Source organism: Penicillium canariense (assembly GCF_028826845.1).
Source record: "Penicillium canariense strain IBT 26290 chromosome Unknown utg000008l_segment0_segment0, whole genome shotgun sequence".
Lineage (NCBI taxonomy): Eukaryota > Fungi > Ascomycota > Eurotiomycetes > Eurotiales > Aspergillaceae > Penicillium > Penicillium canariense.
In genome coordinates, this window is record NW_026622735.1 from 1,979,291 (window position 1) to 1,995,642 (window position 16,352).

Here is a 16,352-nt window from a genome sequence, read left to right on the forward strand (position 1 = left end):
GGTTAGCTTATTTTATCGGGTTCACTGACGAGGAAGGAGAACGAATCTATAAAGAAAAGGTAAGGACTTATCCACGCGGAAGGCCACCTTGGGACTTCGTGGTGAATTTCTTCGACGAGCTAAAAGATCTTGGGATGATCGGGTACCAATCGGTGCATGTTGAATTCGTAGAGGTTGTTCACTACGTTCCGGAGCACTACGTTCCAGAGCGTCCCCGACCGATATCCCCCCAAGCGATGAAGCGTTTAGATAGCTTGCCAGCCTACGACTCAGATATATCATTATAGAAGGTAAAGCAATCGCAGAGCACGTTCCATAGGGTGGCACCAATAGGCGTTCAAAAGTCCTACGGAACAATAGACAGACTCTTAAATAGACTCATTTTCAGTCAATTGACTAGTACGGATTGCTTGGGTCTATCAAAGTCGCCCAGGAAAGGTATCGCAGAACACAAGGTAGTGCATGCCGAATCCTGGGAGAGAAACAGAGAGGAACACGAAGAAGATGCAAACAGCAAAAGAGGGCAGAGGTTACATTTCGACATGTAGAAAGATGGATATATTGAGAGCAGGATCGACGGGTTCTGACATCAATCAACCTGACTCGGCTTCTATAACACTACATCCGGTACATCTTGGCATTTCTTGAACGAACTTCGACGCCTACTTATATCGCCTCCGCTAGCGCCTCCTCGAGTTACCCTTTGTGCATTGACCACAACAAACACTGCTTACTCCAGATCATCCTGCAAACTAGTCAATAGACGAGGGAGCAACGTCAGTCGGTTTGATCATCGCATCATGGACACATCGGTGCTGGTTTGATTGTTCGATCGCTTAGCGACAGTTGAATCAAAGGCGGATAGCCATGGTGGTAAACGGAGAAAAAGGGACGAGGCCAAGAACACAAACTTAAACAAGAACAAGTATGCGAAGGAACACGCTGCTCTTATAAACACCACAAAACACTCCGAGATCGGTAGCTTTGGTTCAATGCAGGCTCAGAGCGACAACCAGGCGGGCACCGACGGGTGAGTGTGGAATGAATGTTTTCATTTGCTAGATGGTCAGATAGACACCAAAGGAAATCCTTTCGAACCCTTCTCTGCGCGAATACACCGCATGAAACCCACTGCAGCCTCACCAGGCTCAGGGAGAAATCAGATTAAGCCGATGGGCAGATCTAATCAGATCGCTGTGTGATCTTACCAAGCTCCGGCTATATTTCGTCCAGTATGGCGCCCCGGTGATCCCTGCCCCTCAAGCTTCGAATTGGCCCGCTTCAGGCTTCGCTTGGCCCCTGGCTTGCATTGACGGAAACTAATTATGGGGCTCGTCCGGCTCAGGAAAATTGCACTTTTTATGTTGGCTCAGTTGTCGCGCGGGCATCGGAAGAAAACCACGCGACGGGCAGGAATACTGTGCGTTATCAGATCCTTTCTGCAACCGGTGCCCGCGTCGGTCCCCAGTATGACTACGTGCAGCTATTCCCAGACGTTCGTATGTCAAAATCTCTGGGTTTCTCGATGAACGAAGTATGTGTTACCGCCTCCGGGCCCAGAAATCAAGGACGTTCCGCGCCAGTACCCAGCTATCAGCCTCACCCCCCATGGACCCGAAAATGGCTTGATCAGATGGAATCAAGATTTTCGAACACGCAGATCTGTGGAGATTGCCACGCCACTGTCGACGCAGATTGGGTGTTTGAAACGCCACATTCCGCGTGGACCATGTTAGGTTCGTAAATGGGAAAATACCCACTCCACCGAATAAACATAATCCGAACGCTTTCCACCGTAGCCACAAACGCGGCTTATCCTGTCACCCACGGTGGAAGTGGGATGAGAAGTGCTCTATGCAGTGTGATGAATTTTCTTCGCATGTTGCGTGGAAGTATTGTTCGGGTCACTCTCAAAGGCACCAAATCGTTCAGCGGCCGAGGCTGTCCGCGTTAGTTAAAACTCGGAGTTTAAGAATAGATTACCATCGGAGGGTTTGACTGACTAGGTGAGCGGAGATTACCGAGGAAAGTAGTTTGGATCAACAGAACGAAATGTTTAAGGATATATTAACATGGCAGCTTGTGAACAGGCCACCCGCTGGGCGCCGGATTATGGTAATGTTGAGAAGCCATCATGGCGGGGCATCCCACAAGAGCCATATTCCTCTATTTCCGGTTGAGCTCAGAGCCTCCTGTTCAGCGCTAAACTGGTAGAGAATCCTGGCAGGTAGGAGGCAGGAGAATATACATGAAGACAAAATTAATGGTACTGAGAGCGCTGTGTACAAGAGAGAGGGTAAGTCTATCGACGGAGAAGAGCACAGGAAATGACTATCTGGCAGCAACTCAACTGTGCGAACAAATACAATCGAGGTATCGAGGTCGTATATCATGAAATATTCCGAGAAAGGAATTCGACGGAACAGCGCGATTGAAAGGGAATAGTTGCAGCCTTTGTTTAGGATGGCGAGGAATGTGCGAAGAAAGTCTCGTGTCTCAAGCAGAAGCATTGTTCGCGAGTTCATCCTGTCCGGCGGGAGAAGCTCCATTGGCATAGGGAAGGCTGCGACCGGGAATCCAGGCATCATGCAGAGGTAGAATGAGGCTCGGGTTGACGTATTTCTTCAGTCGCAACCCAAACTCATGGCTGCCAATCCGGATGGGAAGGGCATCCCGGTCCATGCCAGAGGATGGTGAGAGAGTGGACGACGGCGAAGGAGAGATATCGCCGCCACCAGGCTGGTCACGATTGATGCTTTTAAGAGCGATGAACTTCATCAATGGCTCATATGTTCTTGAAAACCAATAAGAAAACCACACGGTGAAGCCAAGCAGAGGAACAAGCAGCAACGACCTAGTGATGGCACCACGCAAGGCGAGCACGCCGATCATGGCCAAGTGATAAACAACCAGCCCGAGGAATAGCCGGTTACAAATCATCGGCCACGCGCGGCCGGTCGAATGTTGCTGGTGGTCCATAGCGTACAAGAGCTGGTACTTGTAGATAAACTGGCCGATCGAGAAGTAGACCAAGCCAACCAAGCATATCAACCATGAGCTCGGGAAGACGCTATAGACGATACAAATGATCAAAGCCAAGATGGTTTGTGGGATCGAGAAACCGTAGCTGAACTTAGGAGGGGTGGACAGCTCCGCGAATTCCCGGGGAGTCCGAGCTCTGAAGAAGTGCAAGGGATATAATGCAACGCTGCCAAATTCCAACAGTCGAAAGGGGAATAGGCCCAATCCTTGAAGAACCAGAAGGTTGATGTAGAACGGCGAAAAGCCCTCCAGGGAGGTGGCAAGAGCAAAGGCAATCGTGGTGGCATCTTTGAATGCATCGCGCAGGTGCTCCCAAAAACTGTAGAATCCAGTCGCAGTACCAAAAACGGTGAAAAGGAGGAAGAGGTTAAAAAACGAAAAGAAGAAATTCTTCGAAATGATAGAGAGCTCGATATCGCCGCGAGACATCATGCCTTGATTGTTGGAGAGCCCTGCAAACCAAATTAGTACTTTGCTGTGTGCTAGAAGCGCCGTTTACAAGCAGCAATGGACACTTACACTCATATAGATATGGGACAGCGACCGTCAAGAGAGAGAATGCCAAGGTTGGCAGAGCGGTCGAAACCAAAGATTTTAAGATGGGGTGCATGGCCAATGCTTCCGCTAGCGAAGGCACAATCTTGTGCAAGGTGCCCAGTTGCAACAAAGTCGCGATTGGAAGCAGAAGAACCGACCAGAAGACAGTGAGGAATCCAATCGCCAGCGTGATGAGCCAGGACTGTGTCATCCGTCGAGAACGAGAAAGGTATGTGTTCTTCCAAACAACATCTGCAGGTGCAGGAGCAAGCCGAGCGAACATCTGCATAGGATGTGGGTCAAGGGTTGCCTGGACAAGCATTTGAGAAGCCGCGATGGATTCCATAGTCACAAAAGCAATCTCTGTAGGGGGGTAGTCCTTCTCTCGCGCAGAGTTAATCTGTTCGTCGATTTTCCGCAACTTCTCCTCGAAGTAGTCGATCGCGTCAATCATGCGGAACCGCATTTTGAAAGGGCCGTACCACACACGGACTTGGGGGCGCCCATGGAAATATCCAGAAACATGATTCTGCTCGGCTCCCGGTAGCAACTCAGACCTTTCATCATCCTCTTCCAGATGTGAGTGGTTTCTGGTGTATTGAGGCTGATGCGTCAGGGGCAATGTATTCCCATCACTTCGTGGGCGCTTGTATCCAAGGTGCTTGGTCCAAGCTCGTTCCAGCTCCCGCATAATGCGCATCCGTTCATCCATGAGGTGGTCCAGCTCACGCCAGTTTCGGCATAAAGTGACGGTCTCTACCTTGCCCACTTGCAAACCCTCCACAAAGTCTTTGATCTTCTCTTCCGTTGTCAAGTCCTGGGGTATTCCTGAAAAACGAATTGTGCGGTCGGTGGTAGTGGTTTGATTCCCGAGATAAGTTTGTCGGGTGCGAATAATATTATTCGTTTCTTGGAGGAGCAAGTAGATGGCCAAGCCGCTAAAAATGTAGGGGAAAAATACGTAAATCCATATGTATCCAGGGTCAGTCACAAGTTTGTCATTGTCCTTGTTGTTCCCCAGCAGTCCAATTGCACTCATGGACTGATTACCGGGCGGGGCAACATCATCCCAGCCCGGAGGGCCGTACTTGCCAGTGTACTTGTAGTGGAGTGGGAGGATAATCGTGACCGCGAAGACAAAGATTGATAGCAGTAATCGAATAGAAAATTTGAAGAAAGAGAGAAACTGAGCATCAAGTTCGCGTTAGCAGAACACGTAGAGGATAGTGAATGAAATCAGCAGAGATCCTGATACCTACCACGTATGCGTCCAGGCCTGCAGAGTGCAAAACTTCCTCTTCCGTGATCCGGTACAGGACCGGGATCCATCCAAAAAAGCTGTCCGGAAGCTCCGGTAGCCTCGAAGCGGCGCAACGTTGTCTCCTCCGGGCAGCATATAGCTCCGTCCATTTAGGTCGCAGGACCTGTATGTGAAGAATGTAATTAGCGACAGACAGCAGCCGGCACCATGGATGACCCAAAGACCTACGCAGAACGACACGAAAGCGCCTAAGCCCAGGGCGACACTGAGCACAAATTGAGTGTACAAATCGCGAGACCCCTTTGTCTGGTCTTCCCAATGGCGTTCTCGATCACCGTCCTCGGAGCCATCGGCAAGGACTGTAAGTAAGGCGGTGGCCGCAGATGTCGTCAACGACATCGTGGAATAATCAAGCAGGCCCTTTGCACTTCGCGTGCTGGGGTGTAATAGTCGTTTGCGGGGTTTCGGGCTACCGACCCATGAGGAGCGTTCCGCGCAGGGGTTTGAGGGGCTGAAGAGCGACAACGGCGATGTATCGCTAGTCGAGGACCGTCAGGTGGATTTACAGAAAATTATGCAGGCGAGGTGCGGAAACTTGTCAGAAGCGATGAGGTGCGAGCTCCGAGAACGAAGGCGCTCGGAAGGCTCCTTTGTTTTTGTCTGGCGATGACGACGGCGAAGCTGAGTCACCATTTATGCATAACCTTGATGTATGCATGCACTAACCGAATCAGGCAAGAATATTTAGCTATGCACTATTCGGCGCCCGACTAGAGCATGTTGAAAAAAGCCTAGGTAGAATTCTATCTACTCCGATTCTCACGAGGTGAATCTCATTCAATTCTGCCATACAGCACCATCGTTTGAGAATGGGAATCTACAACGAAAAGGCACGGAGATACAGGAATACATATAGGGTCCGCACATGCCCGGTTGAGTTCATACTTCTGAACTTACACTTGCAGACCTCTCAAAGAAGGGCTGAGTTTCTGAACCATACAATCGGCGCCTACCACAAGAATAATGTCGGCTGGTTGGCAATGTTGGATTGGTACTGAGACACAAAAGGGATGGAAACGATGCTTATGGATCGTACGTTCCAAAAGCCCTGGAGAAATGCCAAGACCAGACGTGGAGAAACAAAGTGTCGTGAGAAAACTGGAGCCGGTGTGATCATTATCGGGGGTATTTGAAAGGCCCAGGGACTCGATATCTTGTATTTCTGGAATCACCCGGGCTGTTTCACCAACGGGTTCGCCGCCGACGGTGTCATGTTCATTATTGTGCACGATAACTTGCATGATTAAATCAGGGGCTTTGTACTCGTCCGCTTGTACTCTGGAAGCGACGAAGACTTCCGGTGCTTCTCTAAGAATCGGACGTGGTCATAAGGAACACCAGAGTACCAGGCATTGCTGGGCACTCGAATTAGAAAAGTCATCGCATACTTTGTCTTGGGTGCTCATGATGGCAGTGCGCGACAGGTCGCCGGAATGCGACCTGACAAAGTGGACCTTCTAACAAGTTGTTGGGAGAAGTTTCGCCCTTGAGACATTTCGAATAGTTTGCTGTCGGCAATTTGAACTGCCTGTCACTTGACGCTTAGCCAATTCTAATTCTTGAATCAATGACGCAAGTTAATTATTGAGCAATATGCAAGCTTTGCCCCGCAATGTGATGGTATTGTTCTTCGACGGCGAGTGGTTAATCATTCCAGGAATCCCCGGGAAGTCTCATTAGGATTGAAAGTTCATGGAATAGCCACCGGTTTTCGGGTCCTGCACAAAATTGAAGTTATCTGTCGATAGGCCGAATGGTTTCAATATGCCATTGCCCAGCTGCATTCATTTGACCATTAGCATCATGCTGATCGTAGGAAGAGAGGTTCAACTCACATCTTTCATCTTCGACATCATCTCCCCGATTTCCTTTTCTTTCGCCTCGTTCACTCGAGATGGGAGCTCCCGCAGAGCTCGCTGTACAATGCGCTTCTCGTCTGCGGGGAGATCGTGCATTGAGTTCAGAGCCTGGTAGTCTTCAGCTGCGCCCTGCAGATTCGCCCACCCTCCAAGGTTGGATTTCGCCTTGGCACGTCGCATGAGAGACTTGGCCCGAATGCGCTGCACATTTGTACGCTGCGTGTCCAATTCCTTTAGGTGCTCCAGCTGCTTCTCTTCTGCATCTGCGTCCGCGGCCGATATCTCAACAACTGCCTCGCTCTCCTGCGTGTTTGCACTGGTGGCATCAGATTGATGCACGTCACGTTGAACCTGATTCGGTGCGTTTGAGGGTATGATCTTCTCAAGGCGGTCCAGAGAAGCTGTCGCGGCATCCACCGCGGCCTTCCAGTCCTCCAGCTTCAAGTAGCATGCTGCAATATTACTCCGGAGGACAGCAACGTCGTAGTCGAGGTAGTTGGGGCAGGAAGAGAGAGCGCGGTCGTAGCATGAGATGGCTTGGTCGTAGCATGCTGAACTAAAAAGCTGATTTGCCTCCGTTTTAATGTCTTGGGCTTCCTTCAATAGTCTCTGTTGTTGTTTGCATCGATATCAGTCTCTGCTCTCTTAGGGGTTCGGGATCAGATTCTCTTTCAAAGTTAACTCACGGCTTCCTCATCTGCAGGGTACCGTGCATCATGGAATTCCTCGTCATCGCTGTCTGCTCCGCCATCTGGTAAGATGGGGTTCGTTGGGGTCTTCCGATCTGATGCCGGACCGTCGCGACTGACCCCGACCATCTTGTGCGAGAAGCGACCTTGCAAGTGGTTATGGCAAGTGCTTATAGCGTGCGTCTCCACAGGGTATTCCCGTTTCGATCGCTTGGCACGTGATTGGCGAGTTAACTCAATCTGGCAAAGGTGGCGACGGACCCGTTGGAGTTGCACACATCCATTCGTCTGGCGGGGAAGTGTTGCTTAGTAACGGCGGCCGGGTGTCTCCGCGAGGTGCGGAGAGATTGGCGCAAGCACGCCCTGGGGAGTCGGGTATCTGAAGACATGCTCGGGGAAAGCACTGAAGCACCGTCTCGTATAGGTGTTCCTGTTCTCCGGAGCTAGGTTTTATTTAGCGCTTAAGGAAAAGCTTAGGTGATAAGTGATTTAGCACATGTACCCACAGAGTGGAGCAAAGATGACTGAACACGGTCAGATATATAGCTATGTCTGCGCTAATCTTGATTCCATGTACCTAAATAGTAACTCATAATTCTAACAATAACAAATTTCTGGAAAGATACTTAAGTTACGTATAACGACTTAGGTAACCTGGCTATGGAGAAGTCCTCGTGCAATCACTAACTAATTGGAGTGCCTGGGCTGCCGATTCAAGCCCGAGGAACGCGACCCTCCCGACCTCAAGAGGCCAACCGCTGTCCCTCTTTCAGCCACTGTAGGACTGTCGGTGCATGTAATCTGCACTGTGTGAATAGTACGCCCAATGAAAGAAATGGGTAAGGAATACGTCTTGGCCGGAAACGCCGACACTGTGCGACTGTGGTCGATCACCAGATTGCTTGGCAGCCCATCGGTGAGGCCGTCCAGAGACCAAATGGCCAATAGGAGCGACAGCCGAAAGGAATGCGCGGGGACGGGCGCAGCTTTATCAGCCTTCAGGTCAGCCTCAGCCTCCGTGATTTCACTTGGGGTTAGTAGCCCTTGGGGCATAAATGTTGAACAGGGTGGGCCTACATAAATCGGTTGTAACTCACGTAAAATCCATCTGCGGTTTGCATCCCTGTCACTCGCCATGATGTCTAGCCAGTCGATGTTCGTGGTCAGACTGGCTCAACCGACCTGCCCTACTAACACACGGTCGGAGACTCCTGCAAAGGCGAAGACCGATCGAAAGGACCCCCCCGCGGAGTTTCTCTGGATCAATGCCCAGGAGGAGAATCCCCGAGATCGGGCAGCCTCCCGAGAGAAACAATCCTTCATTAGGGCGCGGCATCACCGATTAAAAAAAGAAGCCCGAATGCAAAGCTTACAAACATCCATGGAGCCACTGCCGGCCGATGGTGATCATCCACCGGCTGAGGCTGCCGACTACCATCGGTCTAGCGATGTGGATTGTCAGGATTCTGGGTATGAGAGCTCGGTAAACCCCCAGTCTCCCGTCATATACCAGTCTCTCGAGGCGTGCATTTCGATGGCCTTCCCCTTTCTATCTCGCCCTACAAACCAAAGTATGACCATCTATCTCAAACATTGTGAGTATATTCTTACCGGTGCGATTATGACCTGAGTTTATTCTGCTTCTATATAATAGCGAGGGTCTAACGAACGGATGCCCTAGACCAAGTCCATGCCACCAAATTGTGTTTCCCTTTGGGTGACAAGCAAATTACCTTCCGATACCTGCGGACGGCACTGAATCATCCAGCTCTAGTCCAGATCCTCCTCTCAACAAGCGCCTTCCATCGGGCGACGGTTCACTCTGTTACCGGTGCCCCATCTCAGATGGTGCGCACTTCGACCCAAGATGCGATCCGGCTGCGGTCTGAGACCATTAAATCACTTCAGGCCATCCTGATCAAGCCATACGAATTTTACTCGGAGGCTACGTTGAGAGTAATCGCTCATATATTGTGTGTAGAGGTAAATGATTTCCCCACACAGGTGATGCTTTTGTGGTGTTAGGTGGCCGGCTTGATATCATCTTACTGTCCATACTGACTCGATGAACATCACCAGGCAGCCGAAGCAAACGTAGAGGCAGTCCGCGCACATGAGAAAGCTATCAAGAAAATAGTTGACGCTCTCGGTGGGTTAAACAATTTGGGTTACGACGCAATCTCCATACTCTATGTGTAGGCCTACCACTCCATTCCCATGTAATACACATCTAATCCCCTTACTAGATGTGACCTCATGCGGGGGCTGATCAATGACTACCCCGTGCAGCTCAACAAGTCATGGAAATGGGAATTCAAAGTCCGCAAGGACTGCTTTTTCCTCTGGGAACTCTGTCAAACCGAAACCCCTCCCTTCGTGGGACGCCGTTTCTTCAACTCATCGTGGTCGTCAGGGCTCCATCCACAGCTTCGATCAACTCTTCGCTCACTACAGCAGCTGGTCTCCTTTTATGAGAATGTGGGCGCCTCATCGAGGGAGCAAACACGGATGGATAATGATGGATTGCTCCTTTTGAATCACGAATTGTTATCCTTGGCACACGACCACTCACTCCCTGCCTTCCAAGATACCCTGCGGCTCGCAGTTCTGGTCTATACCGTGGTTCGAATCAGAGGATTCGCAGGGATGCCTTGCGCGGGGATCTTTGTTCGCAACCTTCGCAGAAGCCTCCAAAAAGGCATATTATCTCTCGAAAGCACCGCCCCAGATCTACTGATGTGGATGTTGTTCATCGGAAGCCTGGCTTCAGGAGGGCGGGATTGCCATTCATGGTTTTTGGCACAACTACAACAAACCGCCGGACGATTATCATTAGAGAAGTGGGACGATGCACTGGTAGTTCTGCAGGAGTTCTTCTTTGTCTGCCGTCCTTCAGATGGGCCCGTAAAAGAGTTATGGAAATCGGCATTCCAGGAATAGGAAGAAGGGACTGAAAAGAATACAGGGACGTTCGAAATTATCCTCACCTGTTTCTTTCACTTTAATTCGTTTTTCAACTTAATTGCGACCGTCAACTGATATGGAAGAGACATGACATGGAAGGTTCCGGCATGTAGTAATAGTCAAAAGAGAGCTATTAGGGTTTGGGGGTTTATTCCTTCTCCTTTTTGCTTATGTGAAGCAGCACTTTCTGCTCCAATGTGCCAGACTATGGCGCTCCACGCGATTCGAGACCTGCCACGATTGCCGCCGGAGTGCTGCTTAAAGGGATAATTCACATACTCTGACAATGACACATTATGGTTGGTTGCTAATTTATTACCACTTTCTTGTGCTAGGTTCTTTCTATTTTAGACATAGAGTAAATAAAGATCGTCAATCAACAGTCTGCCGCGCTCATATCGGTTGTGAGGCCCTAATACAGTGGCCAGAGAAAGCAACTCGCCGGATTCGGTCAGGGCATATGCCCACTGTATAGTCACCTATATATCCTTACTGTCAACCACTATATTATACCCGAGTTGCCTATCCCTACCGTGTGGCTAGTCATAATCGTAATTCACGCTAGCTTGGCATATCTTGCATCAAAAACAAATGACATAAATATTGGCAATCTGAGCTTCGACGTGTCTAGAGTGCTCTTCATGACTACTTTAACTATCAACATGCCTTCCCGCATCTCCACAGTTTAGTATATGCTATGAAGCTCCTAACCAGACAAACTATTTAGTTTATTAGCTCCCAAAACATCACCGAGTTACTCTACAGCGTGCTGCAAAGCAAGGGATTTTCATATTACGCTGCATACCTACTAGAAGTCACACAGGTTGCCATTTCTGTCGAGTTGCATACATACATATGTTAATCGGATAAACTAGAAGCCGTAAGGTTCGTTAAATGCAGCCCATCGAATCCGGACTGAGATGCGTTGGCGACTTCGTGTTGAATAATTGTTGTCACATAAATTCTCGGTGCATCTATAAGTAGCCGTTCGCGCCCACTGCAAGGGAAATAAAGCTGTGTTTCGAGCATATAGTTTTGAGATCGTTGCAACCCAGGAATCATTTGTCAGTGGAGGTTTTCACCGTGCAAAGAATCTATCTCCAGTAAGACCACAAAACCTAAACTTGCAGAGATCTAGCTAGTACATAAGTTACGGCCCTACCACCCAGACAGTATCCACAAACCATTAGTTCTCTCTATTACACTGAACCTCTTAATCAAAATGGGCAGTATTCATGACACCCTGGAACTTTCTTCTCAGTTAAGCGGAAAAACCCTTCGCATTCCAAACCTGCAAGCCATCTTTCAGCATTGGCCTTCTGCCATAAACACGCGGCTGGCGTGCCTCCGGCGTGAAATTGATGTATTGCTTGAGAAGTACGTTCCAAATGACCATTTCCAATCAGCCAAAAGTGACCTAATTAAGATGCCCAGGACCATTGACGACGAGCGGAAACTCAACGCTCTGAAATTTTGTGACTTCGCCCTCCTGACATGCTGGTATGTGACAGATGTGCAAATTACATGAAGTAACCACTCGACTTACAGTATTAGCTTATATCCGCAAGCCAAGTGGGAGGAGCTTCGAACTGCTGGAATTTTCATGCTATGGATATTTTTGTGGGACGATGAAATTGATGATGGCGGTACCCTAATTGCTCACAGCGAAAGCGCCGCCAATTCCTATTGTCAAGACTCCTTGGAATATGCTCGTTTAGCTCTAGGGCTGAATACGACAGACGAAAGCGTATTCCAGAACCAGGATTTTCAAAACATGCAGTGCCCGGTTTCCACAATGCTCTATTTTCGAGATGCTTGTGAAGTGTTAAGAACAGTAATGGATTCAGGTTTGTATTATTTGAGATTAATTTGAAGGACACATGGCTAATTGATACAGGTCAACGCAATCGATTATTTCGGGAGCTACAGTCCTACATGATTTGGACTACAAAGGAACAGGTGGCTCGTGAATCTGGGCAAATTCTGAAACCTGATCAGCACTTAGAATTACGTAACTGGACATCGGGGATATACCCCGTTATTGCTATATTTGAGTGAGTTGTACTCTTGGTCAGGCGACCCGCTTCTTCACTAAGCGGATAGGTTCATCACCCAAGGAAAGCTTGACGAATCTCTGATCGAGTCGGAGGATATGAAGGTTATTTGGACAGAAACCTGTTTTCTATGCATGCTGTAAGACATATCAACTCCCCCACGAATTATTGGCTCTAAGTGTATATTTCATAGTATTAATGATATACATTCCGCGAAAAAAGAATTGGTAAGTGGAAATTCAAGGATGGCAAAGCTACCCGTCTGATACATGCAACTAGACATCCGGGTCTATGCTCAACGTAGTTCCCATTCTCTTCCACGCTGACCAGGGCAACAACCTTGACGATGTTATGGAAATCCTTGTGGGAAAACTGACGCTGTCAGTAAACAAATTTGAGCAATCGGCGACCAAGTTGGAGCCAAATTTGACAGAGTCTCAATTGCTGCCACAAATGCAGCGATATCTCGATATTTGTCGTACCACTGTTACACGGCTATTGAATTGGTCTTTGTCTACACAGCGCTATGGTTTGTCGCCTTATAGGGACAGCAACAGGTGCATAATAGTTACGTTGTAATTTAGCTTCTCTCACGACGAATCCTCTAGGCACTTCTGCGTTAAAGAGCAGCTGCTTGTGCTTTTATTTCACCAAATGAAGAAATTTTCGGGCTTTTAATTTCTGAACATTCTGCTCTAATTGTTTCAAGAGTGGGATAAATATATCGTATGAACAAGACGGTTAGAAGATGCTGCGGGCCACGATTTGCTGTTACCAGCAAGGCCTGGAGCTTTAACTGAAGCCGTTCAATCCGTTCTCAACATTCAACTCTGAATCATTCTCCAGTCTGTTTGCGTTCAGGGCTTAGGGTGTGCGCCAGCGCGCGTCACCAGCTTTTGTCAAAGATCTGGGGGGTGCTGGGGTATTACGAACTACACGTGACTATGGGGCGTTCTTGTTCCTGGGAAGGTGGTGGGATCATCCTGCGCTCTTAAGAGCTCCCCGGCACGGTCCCTATGCCTCCCAGGAGGTGCTGCCACGCTTCCCAAAGGCTAGAGACTCCTGCGAACGGATGGGTGTGTCTCCATTTCTCCTTGTTCTTGGCGCCAATCGGCAAGAGTCCGGTGATGCTCGCGCGGCACGGAGAAAATCCGGCAAAAACCGCTGAGGCTACACCAGTGAAGATCGGCAGAAAAGGTAAACACCCCAATTTGTTGTCTCTTAGTTTAGATTAACCAATCCTAGCATAAATTGCCTGTTTCTGATGAACCTTGCCCACAGGTAACTCAGTCCTCTCATAAGCAAGTACGATGCATGTCAAGACAGAATTATTATTGATCGCCTGGGCAATTGCTGCTACGGCTTCACGAGCCTGGCGCGGCGAGGTGCCAGCCCAGCGATCGTACATGTATGTTGGAGGACAATACATTCTGAATAGTGCTGGCGAGCATGTCTTCGCGAATCAGATGTACGTGGAAATGCTGACCCCAGCGGCGGGTGTTACCAAGCCGTATCCAATTGTCTTCATCCATGGACAAGCTCAAACAGGCACAGTACGTATCGATGATCGCCCTTCTACCCTTCCCGTGGCGGACGAGGTTAACCGTGATCGTTAGAATTGGCTCAACAAGCCTGACGGAGGGGAAGGCTGGGCCTCCTACTTTCTCTCTCAAGGATATGCATGCTATATTATCGACCAGACCTTCCGCGGCCGCAGTGCCTGGTTCCCTGGCAATGGGACGCTGAGCACCTACAGCGCCGAGCTGTTGCAGCAGCGCTTCACCGCACCGCAGCTGTACAAGCTTTGGCCGCAGGCGTCCCTGCACACCCAATGGAACGGGACAGGCGTCATGGGCGACCCTATCTTCGACGCTTACTATTCCTCGACGGTTGAGTTCCTCAGTTCAGCAACCTATCAGCAGTCGACCGTCCAGGCGGCCGGCGCCGCCCTGCTCGACACCATCGGATCGCCAGTCATCCTTCTCTCCCACTCTCAGGGCGGATTGATGCCCTGGCTCATCGCGGATGTGCGCCCGAATCTCGTCCACTCCATCGTCTCGATCGAACCAACCGGCCCCCCTTTTCAGGAGGCCGTGTTCAGCAACACTTCCACGCGCGCCTACGGGCTTACCGATATCCCCCTGACCTACTTGCCCGCCGTGACCAATCCGGTCACCGACCTCGTAAAGCAGGTGATTACATCCAACTCGTCCCTGTACTCCGACTGCGTAATCCAGGCCGATTCCCCCGCACCGAGACAGCTCATCAACCTCGCCCATGTCGCCGTCTTGGTTCTGACGACCGAATCGTCGTACCACGCGCCGTATGACTGGTGCACAGTCAAGTTCTTGCAACAGGCAGGCGTGCCGGCGCAACACCTCAAGCTGGCGGATATCGGCATCCATGGCAATGCACACATGGTGTTCATGGAGAAGAATAGTTTGCAGGTTGCGGCTGTTTTGCAGCAGTGGATGGAGCGAACATAAGTTTTGGAATGAAGAGCTTGTTTGTTTGGCCAAAGCTGAATGTTTAGTCATTTTCCTTCGCTCCCCTCACACAAGGTACGGGACAAGGTTGTAGGAAAGGGTCGTCCTCTATCTCTTCTCATACTATATTCTGCCTTTAGTAGACATCCGTAGCATAAGTTAATACACAAGCACGGATGTACAGATAGAAGCCCCGGGGTTTCAAGTACATAATTCATTGATATGGGTAGACTTCATCTCCATTATGTCCTCTTCACGCTGCTTCCGTTCCTAAAAGCTATCTATCCCCCTTGGCATGCATTCTAAACGCCCTTTCACGCAGCCTTAGACAATGGCGTGCTGCCACCTGAGTCATTCAAGTCCACATCCACCCGCCCAGCGCAAGTAGCAGCTTCACCATTGTCTCACAACGCTTCGATCCAGGCCAGAATAGTTGTGCTCTGCGATCCTTATCAAACACCTAACATTAGGTCCTTCAAAAACGCAAGGTCACCTAGTTTGCTCACTTTGAATGGACCCTTCTAGACTAGAAGTTCTAGCAGTTATCCAGGCTACTGATTCGAGACCCTTGTATCCTTCATACTAGAGTTATACAGGACAGGTATTGTAGCTGAGTACGTACAATCTAGAAACTTACGCTGAAACCATATTGGGTTTAGCTCATCAGATGATTAGGGGTTCAAAGAGTACCGCCACGGTTCCCAACATGGAGGCAATGACGGTCAACACTGTACCCGAGAGAAATGAATATGGGTTGTATGCCACGGAGAGAGGCAGATTTTCTTCGTTTTGTTGCGTAGGTCAATAGCACAAAAAGGAATGGCGCCCGGTGAAACACCAAGTGAAATCCAAATTCAACTGTCGAAGGGAGAAGGCACGGAAAACGGTGAAAAGCTGGCTGGGTAACAATGTCCTCGATGAAGAGAAGTAGGGTGATTATTGAAACGGATTGGCCAGATACCATTAGCTTCTCCACCCAGTCCTCCGGTCACGTTCGGCTTATAATACCTTGGCACCCCCGAAGTCTATGGACTGTTACGATCATGGAAAGAGCCAACTGGAAAGTAACCAGGTGCATTCACGAAACAACGAAGGTGAAGAAGGAAGAAACTACGGAGGCTCTGGCAACTATCTTGTAGAGAGCTCATGCAAACAGGCCCCATTAGGTTAGCTCGGTCGGGTGTTTCCATCACTCCGCGTCCATCAGGTGATCTCCGTCCATCGTTCTGTCATGCGTCACATAGCCCTCCTTTTTAAAGAGGCTCGCCCCGAGACTCTGGGATATTATCGTCGATATGGTCACCAACGAATTCGTCGACTTCTGCTGCAGCTAGCCAGATCTGCAGGTTCTTTGGGGGTCCGGGGGAGTTGGGGTATCGTCGGTGGAAATCTATCAGTTT

At 49.5% G+C, this 16,352-nt stretch overlaps 5 protein-coding genes across 5 annotated transcripts; 3 read left to right on the top strand and 2 right to left on the bottom strand.

Annotated features, from left to right (window-relative positions):
• Positions 1-2,496: 2,496 nt before the first annotated feature.
• Positions 2,497-5,239, bottom strand: N7482_010656 (putative DUF221 domain protein; the record flags this gene model as incomplete). The annotated part of the gene is made up of 4 exons (XM_056692780.1): positions 2,497-3,494; positions 3,562-4,765; positions 4,839-5,003; positions 5,069-5,239. The coding sequence occupies 4 exons, from the start codon at positions 5,237-5,239 to the stop codon at positions 2,497-2,499; spliced, it is 2,538 nt and encodes an 845-aa protein (XP_056538737.1).
• Positions 5,240-6,576: 1,337 nt separating this feature from the next.
• On the bottom strand, positions 6,577-7,577 carry N7482_010657 (uncharacterized protein; the record flags this gene model as incomplete). The annotated part of the gene is made up of 3 exons (XM_056692781.1): positions 6,577-6,678; positions 6,736-7,368; positions 7,446-7,577. The coding sequence occupies 3 exons, from the start codon at positions 7,575-7,577 to the stop codon at positions 6,577-6,579; spliced, it is 867 nt and encodes a 288-aa protein (XP_056538738.1).
• A 1,006-nt stretch (positions 7,578-8,583) lies between these two features.
• On the top strand, positions 8,584-10,388 carry N7482_010658 (uncharacterized protein; the record flags this gene model as incomplete). The annotated part of the gene is made up of 4 exons (XM_056692782.1): positions 8,584-9,043; positions 9,130-9,404; positions 9,528-9,643; positions 9,695-10,388. The coding sequence occupies 4 exons, from the start codon at positions 8,584-8,586 to the stop codon at positions 10,386-10,388; spliced, it is 1,545 nt and encodes a 514-aa protein (XP_056538739.1).
• Positions 10,389-11,634: 1,246 nt separating this feature from the next.
• N7482_010659 (terpene synthase family protein) lies at positions 11,635-12,968 on the top strand (the record flags this gene model as incomplete). Its single annotated transcript, XM_056692783.1, has 8 exons — positions 11,635-11,789; positions 11,847-11,912; positions 11,961-12,259; positions 12,310-12,466; positions 12,516-12,605; positions 12,660-12,693; positions 12,746-12,846; positions 12,926-12,968. The coding sequence occupies 8 exons, from the start codon at positions 11,635-11,637 to the stop codon at positions 12,966-12,968; spliced, it is 945 nt and encodes a 314-aa protein (XP_056538740.1).
• An 808-nt stretch (positions 12,969-13,776) lies between these two features.
• Positions 13,777-14,952, top strand: N7482_010660 (alpha/beta hydrolase; the record flags this gene model as incomplete). Its single annotated transcript, XM_056692784.1, has 2 exons — positions 13,777-14,019; positions 14,083-14,952. The coding sequence occupies 2 exons, from the start codon at positions 13,777-13,779 to the stop codon at positions 14,950-14,952; spliced, it is 1,113 nt and encodes a 370-aa protein (XP_056538741.1).
• Between the last annotated feature and the right edge of the window lie 1,400 nt (positions 14,953-16,352).